A 15,387-nucleotide genomic window follows, 5' to 3' on the forward strand; every position below is an offset into this window, starting at 1 on the left:
ATGGCACCTGACAACAACAAATATTTGGAAATAGTTCATCACTCCTTCTTCCTAGTCTGTCTTTGTCTGGAAGCTCATCTGAAACCTGTCCACCATAGGTGACCCTGCTGGTATTTAAAATACCAGTGGCATAGCTTCCAGAATCACAGCAACTCACAAGCCACCACAGTACGACAAACTGACAGATGAGAAGAACTGACACATTTGAGTTATGGTGTTGGAGGAGAATATTGAAAGTGCCATGGGCTGCCAAAAGAACAAACAGATCTATGTTGGAAGAAGTGCAGCCAGAGTGCTCCTTGGAAGCCAGGATGGCTAAACTACATCTCTCATACTTTGGACATATTGTCGGGAGGGATCAGTCGCTGGAGGAGGATATCATGTTTGGTGGGTGGAGGGTCAGAGTAAAAGAGGAAGACCCCCAACGAGATGAATTAGCCAGGTGGCAGCATCAATGGACTCAAGCGTGGCAACAATAGTGAAGATGGCCCAGGATTGGGCAGTGTTTCGTTCTGCTGTGCATAGGGTCGCTATGAGTCGGTACCTACTCGGCACCTAACAACAACAACAACATAAGAGGCACATCAAAAAGAAGGAGACAACCTAAATGCCCATCAATAGAAGAATGGTTAGACAAACTTTGGTATATACACACAATTGAATATTATATGAAACATTGCAGAATAACAATGAATCTGTAAAACACCTCAGGACACGGATGAACCTCAAGGACATTATGCTGAGTGAAAATTAGTGAATCACAAAAGGACAAATATTATATGAGACCAATGTTGTATAAAGTTAAGAAAAGGTTATTTTGATAAAAGAAACAATCTATGATAGTTACAAGTGTGTGTGTGGGGGGGTAGGAATTATTCACAAGGTAGAGGGTAACTCATGTTAACATGGGTGACAGGGCAGGCAATTTACAACAAGTGGGAGATTAGCAGAGGAAAGAAGAGGGTAGCTGGAGATTTAGGGAGGAATGCAATATTAAAGTTAATAGGTAAATACTGTTAACTGTTGGTATATGGAAGGACTTGAAATCATTGTAATGAAGCAAAGTGTATGATTTGTTGAATGTAATACTGATGATCTGCTTTGTAAATCTTCATTCAATTCACAATAAAAAGTTTAATATAGAAATAAAAGGTTTTACAGGCCACACCCCTGAAAATAACCCTTAGATTGGATCAGGGTTGTGAAGGGATGAAGGGTGGTAATATCCCACCCTTAAGGAGCATGGGTGGCACTGTAGGATAAGCATTGGATTGCTAATCACAAGATTAACAGTTCAAACCCACCATCTGCTCTGTAGGATAAAGATAAGGGTTTCTGCCTCCATAAATATTTACAGTGTCTGAAATCCTATATGGGGTTGCTATGAGTTGAAATTGATTCAATGGCAGTGAGAAGGCTTTATTCCACCCTTAATCCTTTTATTAGGGTCCTGGTGTGGCGCTGGGGGGTTAATGCACTGGACTGCAAAGTTAGTTTGAACCTCAAGGTCGGTGGTTCAAGCTCACCAGCTGCTCCTTGGAAACCCTATACAGGGTCGCTATGGGTTGAAACCAACTCAATGGCACACAACAATAACAATCCTCTTATTGATTTATCACATCAGATCACATAATGGGAGATCATCGCACAAATGCCAAACCACTGAGAATCATGGCCCAGCCAAGCTGACGTAAATATTTTAGGGGGACATAATTCAACCCATGACAAGGAGCAATAGGCAACACAGTACAGGTAGATGGACTACAATAGGGCAGACAACAGTGCTACACAAAGGAACCAGAAAGGGCTGCCTCACCTACTGGTCAAATCTAAAGGATCAAAACAAATGATAGTAATGAATGTAATCCACTGTGTACAGTAAGAATCCATTCAGCCCATAGTAATAACAAACAGAGATGGAAAGTTCTTCCTTACAGTAGCAAGCCAACTAATAAATGGAGAAGGAATGATTTTTTAAAAATCACTTTATGACCATTATTGTAATGAATAATTTGGGTAAGAACCATAATTAAGGCTAATGGAAGGATCTCTGGTGGCACAATTATTAAGCTCTCAGCTGCCGACTAAAAGGTCCGTAGTTCAAACCCACTAGCCACTCCAAGTGTAAAAGACACAGCAAACTTTTCCATAAAGATTTACAGCCTAAAAAACACTTTTGAGCAATTCTACTGCACAGCAGTTCTACCTACAGGGGCACTGTAAGCTAGAATTGACTCAACAGAACATAACAGTAGAGTTAATAGGTTCAAGTTTCATAAGGAACAGAATTTTAGATAACTTTAAAGTGATGGTGGTGATGTGCCTTGGAGTCAGTTCCAACTCATAGCGACCCTGCATAGGGTTTCCAAGGTTATAAATCTTTACAGGAGCAGAAAGCCTCATCTTTCTCCTGTGGAACAGCTGGTAGTTTCAAACTGCTGACCTTGAGGTTAGCAGCCCGTCTCATAACCACTACGCTACCGGAGCTCCTTAACTTTACAGTATATTCCCACAAAAGAAGAAAAATGGTACCGTTCCAGTACAGAATCTGGCAGAGAATACCCTAAATCAAGTAATTGAAGTAAACAGCACTGAAAATTAGAGCAAGTGATGTCATGTGCCACCAATGAGATGTATTAAGAAGGAAACATTACTTCTGTGGTATTCTTCACAAAAGAAAAAAAAAAAGCATAGTCTAAGGCTAAATGTGAGGAAACATCAGACAAACCTAAACTAAGGGCCATTCTACAAAATATATGACCTAAACCAAAACCAGACCCAGTGCCATTGAGTTGATTCCAAGTCACAGTGACCCTTTATGGACAGAGAACTGCTTCACAGAGTTTCCTTATGGGAACAGACAGCTTCATTTTTCTCCTGCTAATTTTAGAGTTAGTAGCCAAGTGCTTAATCCATTTAGCCACCAGGGCTCCTTATAAACTGTCTATATGCTACAAAATATTAATTTATTAAAGATTTTTTTTTTAAAGCTGAGAAATTGGTCCAGATTAGAGAACACTAGAGATATTTGATAAATTAAATGCATTTCAAAATCCAGAATTGGGATTAACACCAATTTGTTTACATGGAAAAGAGGCATGTAATGTCTCCTCCCAAGCAGAGATAGAAAAGAATAATAGTTGGAGGTGATCCAGGTGGCTGAATGGCCTGCCACTGAAATGCAGGAAGAAGATTCAAGCTCCTAATGAAGAAGGCTCTTGGATGAATAAGACCAACACGGTCCAGTGGGAGACAGAGAAAAGCAAATGGCTCCAGGTCATAGCTGCTGTGAAGTGAAAATAACACTGAGCTATGGATACACAAGGGGCGATTGTTTTTCAGAAACTAAAGTGATCAACACCAGCTTCAACCTGATCCAGAATATGAGTAGAATCTCCAAGCCTGACAGAGTCCAGCAGGATATGCTGTTAAATCCATCCCATAGTAAGTGATGCTCAGTATCCTAGATGCCCTTGCAGCAGAATTCATCTTGTAGAAAAGCTGTCACATGCACCCAATTATCAAACCCCTCCCAGGTGGGCAAATTCCAGGAAGAGGCACCCAATTCCTTTGTTCCCCCTTTTCCTCATCATAGTAAAAAGTATAACTGCCCTGTTGGAAACTTGCTTAGGGAGACCTGAACTGTATTGATTCAAAGCCAGCTCTGTCTCCTTTGCAAGGCACTTTTGCTTTCATAAATAAATTCCTTGCCTGTGTGGAAAAAGAAAAAAATCCTGAATTGAAACTAGACCAGAAAGAATTACATGAAGGAAGACGTTATTAGGATAATTGGTGAACTGAATAGTCTGGATTTTAAATACAGTATTGAAAAAATTTTTATTTTGATAATTTTCTGATTTCTGATTGTGAAACCTGTATCATTTTGCATAGTAATTGCAAACTCTCAAATTGTTTATTTTTTTAAAGTATGTATAATACATACTTAAGAAAATATTAAATTATTAATATTAATATCCACAGAGTAAATGTAATAAAATATTAATAATTGGTGTAGCTAGTGAATCTGGGTGAAATGTATACAGGAATTCTATATAGTAATCTTTACTTTTCTGAACATTTGAAATGATTGAAAACAAAAACCAGTATTAAATCACTATTCAATCCTATCTCGATTGCCCACTACAAATGTTAATGTGTATAAGCCATTAAACCTATCAGAACTTCTGGGAGGGTTCTGAATGATCTCATGGGATCATTGTGCATTTTAAATGAGATAAGAGTTTCCTGCAAATGCAGGAGGTGGGTGGTTCCTGGGGTATTTCCCTTCTGGACTTCCAAGCTCCCCAAACTCCAAAACGAAAGCATTCAGGGTTGAAGAATGACTTAGTATATACATTACTCACTGAGTCTAAAGATTAATAGCACCAAAAGAGGGTCTCTCCATGGGTTGGAGGGAAGGGAAATTTTTTCACTTGCTAAAGAGTAGAGACATGTTAACTTGGGTGACAGAGAAGGCAATATACGAGGAAGGTTGGCAGTGGAAAGACGAAAGCATCAGGAGACACAGAGAAGAGTGCAAGAGTTAAAGTGACTAGAGGTAGACACTGTTCACTGTTGGTACATGGAGGGGATTGCAACAGAGATGAAATGAAGTATATGATTTGTTGAATACAAAACTGATGATCTGTTCTGTAAACCTTCACTCAATTCACAATAAAAAAAAATCTTTTTTGTTCTAAATTAACTTTGGATAGGATTAAAAAGTACTTAACAGAAAACAAACAAAAGAAAACAAGAGGGTCTCTCCATACCTGAGCTGCCTCCCACCTAATTCCATCAGAGCCGTGGCAGAGGATTTAAGGAAGTGCCTCAGAGGCCCACTCCTCCTCTGCCTCTCCTCTCCGTGATTCTTCCACTGACTGCGGGTTTATCCCTTGTTTCCCTAAAAGTGGACCTCAAAATTGATCATACCGACTTCTGGGACAGCCTCCATGGCCAAGTCCCAGGGTTATTGGACTGGGACTTGGGGAATGAGTGCTTCCTGCGCTGCATCACCACGCACTTAGCCCCCGCGGAGAAGAACCGTGAGTGCCCCGTAGATGGGGGGCGAGTGGGGGATGGGCGTGCTGGCGGTGGCTGGGTGGTGCTCCAGGAAACTGTCCAGAGGCCAGTGGGCTTCCCGACCCTTGGTTTCTGACTATTCTCACCTCCTAGGGTGGAACTCTGGGCTAGAATGTGGGGTTTCGGGACCCTATAAGCTACCATTATTGAGTTACAAGGGGTGTTCACCCCCCCGCTACTATCCACTTGGTGGACTCCAGTGGAGATATGGCTCCTGCCTCCATTGACCTCGAGGGTAACCGGATCCACCTAAAAATCCGGCTGCTTTCAACTCTACTCTAGCCACCCAATTCCGGAGAGAACTTTTTAGGCCTCGGTCTTTTTTCCAGGGCGTTTCTCGCCATTTGGCGTTCGATTTATTTTACTTATCTTTCTGTATCCTTAAAAATGTTTTAACTCATTAGTTTTGTTCATGGTCGTACCCACCAGTTGTTTATTGCCAACATCTAAAGATGTTCATGGATGATTGACTATCGGGTTTCTTGTTTTTGTTTTTTTGTAACCTTTCTCTTTGAAGCTCAAGTGCAGAGAGTTGAGATAATCACCCCTATATAACCGACTCTATGGCACACAGCCACCACCATATTAGTGGTAGATTATTGCCAGCTACTCTGTCAGGCCTTTGTTGTTGTTGTTGTTGTTGTTAAGTGCCATCGAGTCGGGTCCGACCCATAGCGACCCTGTACAGGGTTTCCGAGGGTGTAAATCTTTACGGGAGTAGAAAGCCTCATCTTTCTCCCGCGGAGCAGCTGGTAGTTTCGAACCGCTGACCTTAAGGTTCGCAGCCCGATTCGTAACCACTACGCTGTCAGGCCTTTAGATGAACTTTATTCAGGTTTTCAATCTCCTGTCCCACTTCCACTCCCCTCCCCCACTCCCATTTAATATGTCTGTCACTGTGAATCTTAACATTGGTTTAATGTTTTTTTGTTTTTGGTAGATTTGTGTACCCTTTAAAACTAGTTAGCATTATCTTGTATTTACATGTGACCCTAATTTATGTAACTGAGTCGACTTTTTTGCTTTTTTTTTTTTCACTGAATGTAGTTTTGAGAGCAATTAACATTGTAAATTCAGATTTGTTCTTTTTGAGCACTGCACAGTATTCTATCATATGTATGTAATATACATGTACCACCTTTACATTTTAATTCCTCTCCTAATCAATACCTAGCCTGCCAACAACTCTTTGCAACAGTAGTTGTACTGATGAACATTCCTGTTAGTATTGTTGAAAGTTCCTCTGCGCCCTTTCTTGAAGAAATCTTTATTGAGCTCTTACAATTTGCCAAGCTTTGTTGTAAATAATTTTGATACATAGTTCCTGGTGTGGCACCTGGGTTAATGTGCTGGACTGCAAAGTTGGTTTGAACTGCAAGGTTGGTGGTTCAAGCTCACCAGACGTTCCTTGGAAACCCTATACAGGGTTGCTACCAGTCAGAACCAACTCGATGGCACTTAACAACAACCCCTGATGTAGAGCAAGAGGAGAAGCCATAAAACTCATTAGGAGGCTACTACAGGCAAGAAAAGAGATTAGAATGGACCAGGTGAGAAGATAGAACTAGTTCCATTTGCTAATGAATTGGTTGTCTTGATATCAGAAAAAGATTTGAGGATGACTCCAAAGTTTCTGGCTGACAAACATGGAAGGATGGCGTTGCCTTATACTGAGATAAGGAAGGTTTCTGGTAGGACAGATGTAGGGAATAAGATCAGGAATTCTGCTTTGGACATGTTGAGTTTGAAATAGTAAGTTGTTAAGTACCGTGGAGTTGATTCCGACCCATAGTGACCCTGTACAGGGTTTCCAAGGCTGTAAATCTTTACAGGAGCAAAAAGCCTCATCTTTCTCCCGTGGAACAGCTGGTAGTTTCGAATTGCCGACCTTGAAGTTAGCAGCCCGATTCGTAACCACTATGCTACCAGAGCTCCTTAGTCACATGGAAAACTTGAGTAGGTGATTGGATGTATGAGTGGAGTTCTGGAGAGTGGTGTGGCACTGGATAAGCACTGTACTGCAAGGTTGGCAGTCCAAACTCACCAACTCCTACTCAGAACCCACATACAGGGTCCCTGTGAATTGGAACTGACTAGATGATACTTAACAACAACCAAGTTGAAAGGATAGGGTGGTATTTAGAAGTGAGCATTGAGAAGGACCAAAAAATGAACCCTGGGGACATTTCAATGTAAAGAAACAAGAGAGATAACCAGCTAAAAAGATTAAGGAAAAGACTAATAAAAATCAAAACCAAAAGACTGTGGTATCCTGAAAAATAGGTGAAGTAATATCTGGTAGCGTAGTGGTTACGAATTGGGCTGCGAGCCTCAAGGTCAGCAGTTCGTAACTACAAGCGGTTCCATGGGAGAAAGATGAGGCAGTCTGCTCCCATAAAGATTTACAGCCTCGGAAACCCTGTGTAGGGTCGCTATGAGTCGGAACTGACTCCATGGCACCTAACAGCAACAGCAATATTTGAAGAAGGGTGGAACACTGATGTAATAAAATGGAAGCTTTACTGCATACATGAATGCTAATGAAAATAACCCAATAAAGACTAAAAAAATTGTAATAATAATGACACAGGAAAGAGAAGGGAGGAGTATTGGAATATTGTCTTTGAGGAGGCATCAGGTTCCCTGGTAGCACCATGGGTTAAGCATTGGGCTGCTAATTTAAAGGTCAACAGTCCGAGTCAACCCATCAGCTGTTCTAGAGAAAGATGAGGCAGTCTGCTTCTGTAAAGATTTACAGCCTCTGAAACTATGGGACAGTTCTACTCTGTCCTATAGGGTCCTGTAGAGTTTGAATTGACTTGCACAGAGCAGGAAGACAAGAGTATATAAGTACAAATACAGGTAAGTGAGTAGATGTGGTTTGGGGACTCTAGATGTTTTGATTGCTTCTGTATTTTCAATTAAGTAAGATCTAAGTTGAGTAAAAATGGGAACAAGATGGTGGAAAAGCTGTCAAACTGACCTTTAAGAGAGTAAAAGGATAATCAGACTCCAGGGGAAATATAGTGATGGAGAGGCAGTATGAAAACCCCACTTGTGATTCATGGTCTTGAATGTAAAGTGGGACCAATCAGTAGGAGAGATGTGTTTAAACTGCAGGTGCAGGTAATGGAGTTTACAATCATGGACTTCAGAGCCAAAGAGCCTCAAGAGAATAAGGGGATAGTCAAGGGAGTGAGCACAGAGCATAATGTTTGGCCACTAGATTCCAAGTTCAAGAAGTTGTTGGGGGCTGTTGAGTCATTTCCAACTCATAGAGACCCCATGTGACACTAGACTTGCCCCAATCTTTATGGGAACAGATCGCCAGGCATTTCCCCCCCCCCCCCCCCCAGGAGACATACTGGGTAGGCGTAAGCCAAACACATGACCACGGTGCCACCAGGGCTCCTTAGTTGAATGTGGTGGTGGTGGTGTGTTGTAGAGTCAGTCCAACTCATAGCGACCCTGCATAAGGTTCTGTGGCTGTAAATTTTTAGGAGAGCAGAAAGCCTCATCTTTCTCCCATGGAACAGCTGGTAGTTTAATAGACTTCAAATAGTTGAGAACAAAGAAAAGGTGAAAAGGATTTGTGGATTGGGGATACCTAGGATGAAAGAGCAATTGGGCTTGAGAGGGAGGAAGTTAGAAAGATAGGAATGGTAATTTTTATGGCGAGGTGACAAGTCACTGGTTTCGCTTAAGATAGTGAGAAGGACTCTGAAATAGGGTGGAAGGCAAGATCTCTGGAGAAGAGGTCAAGGAGTTGATTGAGAAGCCAGGTTATTGGTTCAGTGTTAGAATTCTCACCGTCTTCGCAAGAGACCCTGCTTCAGTTCCGAGCCAGTGCACCTCATGCACAGCCACTGGTGGCAGAAAGACCTGGCAACCTGCTTCTGAAAATCAGTCAGTGAAAACCCTATGAGTCACAATGTAACATTGTCCAATTCACATCCAGTCATGGGGATGACACAGTACTGGGCAGCATTCTGTTCATTATACATGGGGTTACCATGAGTAGGGTTGGAGTTAATGGCAGCTAACAGTCCTGGTGTGGCACTGTAAGAGAAGCACTGGATAACTACGAGGTCTGCGGTTCAAACCCCCCAGCCACTCATTGTAAACCCTATACAGGGTCACTGTGCGTCAGAACTGACTCGACAGCACTTAACAACAACATATTAACCTGAATATACAACACAAAACAGGAAGACCCTCAATAAGATGGATTGACACAGTAGGCTCTAACATACAATGATTGTGAGGATGGCAAAGGACCAGGCAGTATTTTATTCTATCATATATAAGGGGGCTGTGAATGGGAATAGACCTGGTGACACATAACAACAACAACATACACTTAGGAGTTGTTAAGTGCCGTTGAGTCAGTTCTTATCCATAGTGACCCTGTATAGGGTTTCCATGGAGCAGCTGGTGAGCTTGAACTGCCAACCTTATAGTTCAAACCGACTTTGCAGTCCTGCGCATTAACCAACAGCGCCACACTAGGAATGTTGTTGTTAAGTGCTGTGGAATCTATTCTGACTCATAGTGATCCTGTGTAATGGCTGCTGGGTTTGAACCATCGACCTTGTGGTTAGCAGTCCAGTGCTTATCCTACAGCACCATACCAGGACTCTGTAAATAGAAGTTTCATCTGTTCACTAGTTGATACTTAGAACTACAGTGTAAGGTTTCTATTTCCCTGCATCTTTGCCAGAATTTCAGATTATCTACTTTTATAATTCTTGTCAGTTTGACTAATGTAAAATGTTATCTCATCATTTTATTGTGTCTTCCTAGTTACAAATAAGGCTGAGCATCTTGTTAGCCATTCAAATATGCCTCGCTCTTGTGAATGCCCAGTTATATCTTTTGCCCATATTTTATAGATTTGTGTTGTTCTTTGACTTATTAATTTATAGGAGTGCTCTACATAACTGAAAACTTTATGAATTAGAATACTTTCTCAGCTTTATTGCCTATTGACTTTTTGTTGTTGTTTATGGTGATTGTTATTACCATGCAGAATGTTTTAATTTTTCTGTATTGTAATATCTTTGTAAAATTTATGGATTAATTTTGGGGTAACTGGCATTTTTATAATATATGTGTATTATATCGTTCCACCTATTCAGGTCTTCTTTTATGTCCTTAAGTAGTGATTTCTTGTGTATGTGTGTGAAGATATAGCCCATTCTTTGATGAGTTAATTCACAGATACTTACAATTTTAGTTGCTATATTGTGAATTGTTGTTTTGTTAAGTGCTGTTTCATCAGTTCCAACTCACAGCAGCCTGCTACAGGATTTCCAAGGAGAGGCTGGTGCATTTGAACTGCCAGTTAATGGTGATATGTTGTTATGTGCCATTGAGTCCCTTCTGACTCTTAATGACCCTGTACAGGCTTTCCGAGGGGCAGCTGGTGGGTTTGAACTGCCAACCTTGTGGTTCTCAGTCCAGTGCTGATCTTAAAGCACCACACCAGAAACGTTATTGATTAGTATGTCTTCTTGTATCCAGGAAATTTGTTAGACTCATTGATTCTAATGATTTATATGTTGATTTTGTACAGTTTTCTATGATAATCCTTTATTTCTACAAGGATAGTTTGTCTTTTCCTTTCCAACTTTATCTTTTGTTATTTCATCCAGTACTGTGTTGCACATTAGCAATGTCCTGGGCATTCTTTATACATGTAAATGAACACATCATTTTCCAACCCCAAACCTAGAGTCATTAATATGATGGCACTCATGGGGACAGTAAAAAGGGCAAAAACACCCTGAACCGCAAGGAGCCAACAAAATGCCAAACAGATCAACTCTGTCGTATGCTTTTACTTTGAACCCACCATGCACTCATTCATCAAGAGTTGAATTCCTCTTATGTACCAGGCACTGAGGATGCGGTAACGAACAAGACAGATCTGACAATTGACTATCAAAAGTAATTACAATAAAATGTGCTGTAAATGTGTTTGACTAGGTGGTCAGAGGACGCCTACTTCAAAAGATGTTGAAATAGAGACCAGGTGGATAAGCAGCAGTTAATCCGACAAGCAGGAAGAGGGAAGAGTAGTTTATAGAAAGGAAACAACTTGTGGGAAGGTCTAGACACTACTGTGTGCTCTGTTGGAAAAGGGCCGAGAGCATGGGAGAGGAGCCACAGCCTTGTGGAACATCTCGAGGAGTTTAGATTTGGCCCAAGGGCAATGGAAAACCATCAAAATATTTTAAGACGTAGAGAATGGGTTCACATTTTAGGAAGGCATCTCAAACTGCCAGATGATGAGTCAAAAGAAGATAAAGATATGTAGAAAGAGATGGATTCAGTGATTGATTTGGTGTGACTATACAGGAAAGAATGATTTCTAGGATTCTGGCCTGAACAGCCAATTGAATGATGGTACCATTTGCTTGGACAAGGAATGTAGGAAGAAGAGCAGGTTTGGGAAGGATGATGGAGAGTTCAGTTTTTAGAAATATTGCATTTGAGGTGCCTTTGGGGATATCAAACTAAAGACAGCCAGCAGGCAGCTCTATTTCAGGGCTAGCAGAGAAATCTGAGCTATAGGTAAAGATTTATAGGAGGAATCCTTGGATAATGCAAATATTTAATGCACTCTGTTACTAACTGAAAGGTTGGAGGTTTGCATCTACCCAGAGGCACCTCAAGAGAAAGGTCTTCCCCGGAATCAGCAACTGAAAACCCTATAGAGTATAGTTCTACTCTGACACACACAGGTCCCTATGAGTCAGAGTCAACTTGATTGACTACTGGTTTCAGCTGGTGATATAAGTGTTCCGAGGTATTATATGTGTAGTGAGAAGAGAGGGATACACAAGGCAAATGCCAACATTTTAGGGAGGAGCAGGAGGCTGGCAAGGTCAGAGAGGTAAGGGGAAAACCTGTAGAATATGGTGTCTTAACTCTCACTACCATCTTCCAGAGAAACTTGAAGGCCCAGGATCCTGGGACCACAATGGAAACTCTAGGGTGTTTTAATCCTCTTCTCTGTTTCTCTTTTTACCAGTTGTCAGATATAGAATCCAGATAGTTGCGCCCCCAACTCTACCTTTGGCTATAAAGCCCAATCCAGATGGAGATGGTAAGTAGAGTGGGGTGGCTTCTCCCATTACATGGTTCTGTGACCCAAGCCAGATGGCTATCAGGGATACCCCAAACCAGTTATCTGTGGTACATCACTTCCTTCTTCCCTTCACAGGACCCAATTTTGAGCCCAACCCATGGATGTGGGTAAACCCCAATATTGTGTACCCCCCTGGAGAGCTGGAGGTCCCAGTGCCTAGAAAGGAGGAAAAGCTGCCGCTCCCCTGCCATCTGCTGCCCTCAGAAGAGGAAGATTCCAGCTGCTCAGATATCACTGTGGTAGAGCCGCTGCTCCCTGCTTCCAGTGAGCAGTCTCCTCAGAAGAAATGCTTTGCTTCTTCCCCCAGAAACCAGGAGGTAGGGACTTTGGGTGTTGTGGCTGGGCTTGGGCTTAGGATATCTATTGGAAGGGTGGCCATTAAGGATGCCTTAGAGTTTTGTTTTCCTAGGGATAACACAGAACTATGGTTAGTGGTTTCAGAAATGACCTTTCCCCTGGGGCTGGGGACCAGCTTAGATTGTGGTCCCAGACCACTGCCCTTTCTGCCACTATACCCCTGGAGTAGAGGATATAGAGTCAGGATCAGTTCCTACTCTGTGCTACTCTAGCTCACAGAAGAGGAGGAGGCTGAGGACCAGGATGACAGCTCCTCTGTGGCTCTCCCATCCCCTCACCAAAGGGCCCCCCTCCAGAATCAGAGGCTTCAGCAAAGCGACAGCCAGGAGGGGCGGCTCTGGCCCAGGCCCCCACTCAATTACTTCCACCTAATTGCCCTGGCATTAAGAAACAGTCCCCCCTGTGGCCTCAACGTGCAACAGATCTACAATTTTGCTCGGTATGTGTCAGGGGGCCCTGTGGGGAGTGGGGGGAAAGGGTATGGGGCTTGAGTCTGATGCCTTCTAGTCTGCCCCAAGTCCTGAGCTACAGCCTCTGTTTCCCCATCTGGGTCTCGGAGGATAAACAAATTCCCAGTTCTCCTTCTCCAGGCACCGGATCTAGGTTTCCCTTAAATGTGCCCATACATAGACAGGAAGCTATCCACCTTCATCTCCTTTCATAGCTTAAAAATAAAACTTCAACCTTGTAATAATCTAGGTTCTGCTTTAAAACATAAAATCACCTGGGCCAGGTAATAGTATCCCCTACCTGCTCAGGATTTCCCAACAGTTTACTGCGATTTTACCTCAGGACTGTCTGTACTGCCTGACACCGCTCCATGTGTCCCTGGGACCTGGGGCACCCAGTGAGAAAGGCTTTGCTCTTAGATTTGACATATTTAAGTGAGAAGAAGCTCTTATGCCCTTTCCCAATTTCAGGTGGAGAGAGCTTCCCACCTGTGAAGGTGCTTCCTACATCTCCAGAATCCAGAGCACACAGTAGAGTGCAGCGGGTATTCCTCCTGGGCCAGGACTCCTTTTTCAGGGTGTGGTTGGCCTGTTTCTGCTTTGGTCTGACTGCTCATCAGTGCCCTCAAGCCTTCAGAGTGAGGAAGGAAAATGGCACTGAGAATGGGGGCTCAAAAGAGAGTCCTGGTGTGGTGCTGTAGAATAAGCACTGGTCTGTAAGTCGAAAGGTCAGCAGTTCAAACCCACCAGCTGTTCCTCTGAAACCCTATACAGGGTTGCCTTGAGTCGGAACTGACTTATGACACTTAACAGAAGCACCCTCTACACACCAGGAAGGAGTCCTGGTATGGTGCTGTGGGTTAATGCGCCAGACTGCAAAGGTTGGCCGTTCAAGCTCACCAGCTGCTCCTCAGAAACCCTAGTATAAGGGTCACTATGGGTTGGAACAGACTCGAGGGCACTTCACAACAACAACACACTAGGAAAAAGATTAGAATGTCCTCAAAAGAAACCATGTCTTTCCTTAACCTTTTCTTCCTCTTTCCAGACAGCATTTCCCTTTTTTCCGGACAGCTCCAGAAGGCTGGAAGAATACAGTTCGCCACAACCTCTGTTTTCGGGAAAGTTTTGAAAAGGTGCCAGCTAGCATGCAGGGTGAGGCCAGTACTCGGCCTCGGTCCTGCCTCTGGAGACTGACTGAGGAAGGTCACCATCGCTTTGAGGAGGAGGCCCACACCTTTGACTCCACACGTCTGGAGCAAATCCAGCAGTGCATGAGCCAACCAGGTGTGAGGCTTGTACTGCAGGGGGCTATGGGGAGAAGACCTGGGGAGCCTAGCCTAATGCCAAGTGTGCAAAGAAGAAGCCATGGAGGACTTCTGTAAGAAATCTTTGTTTGGGTGGGAGAGAAGTAAGGGGGTGATAGCAGTAGTCTGAGACCCTGAGGTGAGGCCTCCACAAGCGTGAAGTTCATGGGAAACAACTTAGATGCAATTGGTCCTAATCAAAGCCAGCAGCACAGGGAAATGGTGACCATACAAGATGCTCAGTGACAGGATATATGCCAAAGGGGCATGCTCTTTTCTCACAGCAGTTCTAAGCAGCTTCAGAGCATGAGAGCCAACCAGTAGATTACTTACTGTGAGAGAGAGCAAGTGCAGAGGACAACCTACTTTAACGCTTCTTTTCTTACAGGTATGATGAACTTCCTCTTTGACTTTCTTTGATAACAGTCAGCCCAAACTTTAATAAAGTTACTCCTCAGCCTTGTGTGTATGTGTGTGTGCTTTGTATGGTCTTTGAAGAGAAGGGACAGGGATTTATTGGAAGGTTAGCTCCAAGGGTGGAAATGAGATGTTCCCAGAAGCCCTAGGGCAATTGCCTGCTGTGTAACACAGGAAATCAATATAGTTCCTCAAAGGAGGAAAAGAATACTACCCTTTTCAGGGCGATTCCCATTTTGCTGGCTAAACTTGGGAGGTGGTAGTTTATAGCAGCTAGCCCTGCCAAAGGCCCAAGGCAGAATCACTCCTCATTTTTCTACCATTTGTTAAGCAACTACTACGTACCAAGTTCAGAGGATAGATCGAATACAGGTCTTCCACTTGGGTGTAGGGACAAATGCTGCAAAGTAACAAGTACTGTAATAGTGGTAGAGAGGATAGAAAGAAAAAAAAAATAAACCCTGCCTTTATGAGCCCTAAGGAGCTCTGGTAGCGTAGTGGTTACGAATTGGGCTGTGTACCTTAAGGTCAGCAGTTCGAAACTACCAGCTGTTCCGTGGGAGAAAGATGAGGCTTTCTGCTCCCGTAAAGATTTACAGCCTCGGAAACCCTGTACGGGGTC

The 15,387-nt window shown here is 43.0% G+C and overlaps 1 protein-coding gene across 1 annotated transcript; it reads left to right on the plus strand.

The window, feature by feature from the left end:
- The first annotated feature begins 4,451 nt into the window (after positions 1 to 4,451).
- FOXR1 (forkhead box R1) lies at positions 4,452 to 14,768 on the plus strand. Its single transcript, XM_006833989.1, has 7 exons — positions 4,452 to 4,491; positions 4,911 to 5,045; positions 12,119 to 12,193; positions 12,311 to 12,552; positions 12,805 to 13,031; positions 14,090 to 14,328; positions 14,737 to 14,768. Exons 1-7 carry the CDS (start codon positions 4,452 to 4,454, stop codon positions 14,766 to 14,768), a joined length of 990 nt encoding a protein of 329 aa, XP_006834052.1.
- The last annotated feature ends 619 nt before the right edge of the window (positions 14,769 to 15,387 follow it).

Source organism: Chrysochloris asiatica, unplaced genomic scaffold (assembly GCF_000296735.1).
Source record: "Chrysochloris asiatica unplaced genomic scaffold, ChrAsi1.0 scaffold00008, whole genome shotgun sequence".
NCBI classification, from domain to species: Eukaryota; Metazoa; Chordata; class Mammalia; order Afrosoricida; family Chrysochloridae; genus Chrysochloris; species Chrysochloris asiatica.

What these genes read in the sequence shown, in the direction of transcription:
- FOXR1 (XM_006833989.1), top strand. Translation starts at nt 4,452, where the DNA reads ATGTTAACTTGGGTGACAGAGAAGGCAATATACGAGGAAG. An exon ending in GAAGGCAATATACGAGGAAG is followed by an intron (nt 4,492 to 4,910) that starts GTTGGCAGTGGA and finishes TTTCCCTAAAAG; the next exon opens with TGGACCTCAAAATTGATCAT. An exon ending in CTTCCCCCAGAAACCAGGAG is followed by an intron (nt 12,553 to 12,804) that starts GTAGGGACTTTG and finishes GTGCTACTCTAG; the next exon opens with CTCACAGAAGAGGAGGAGGC.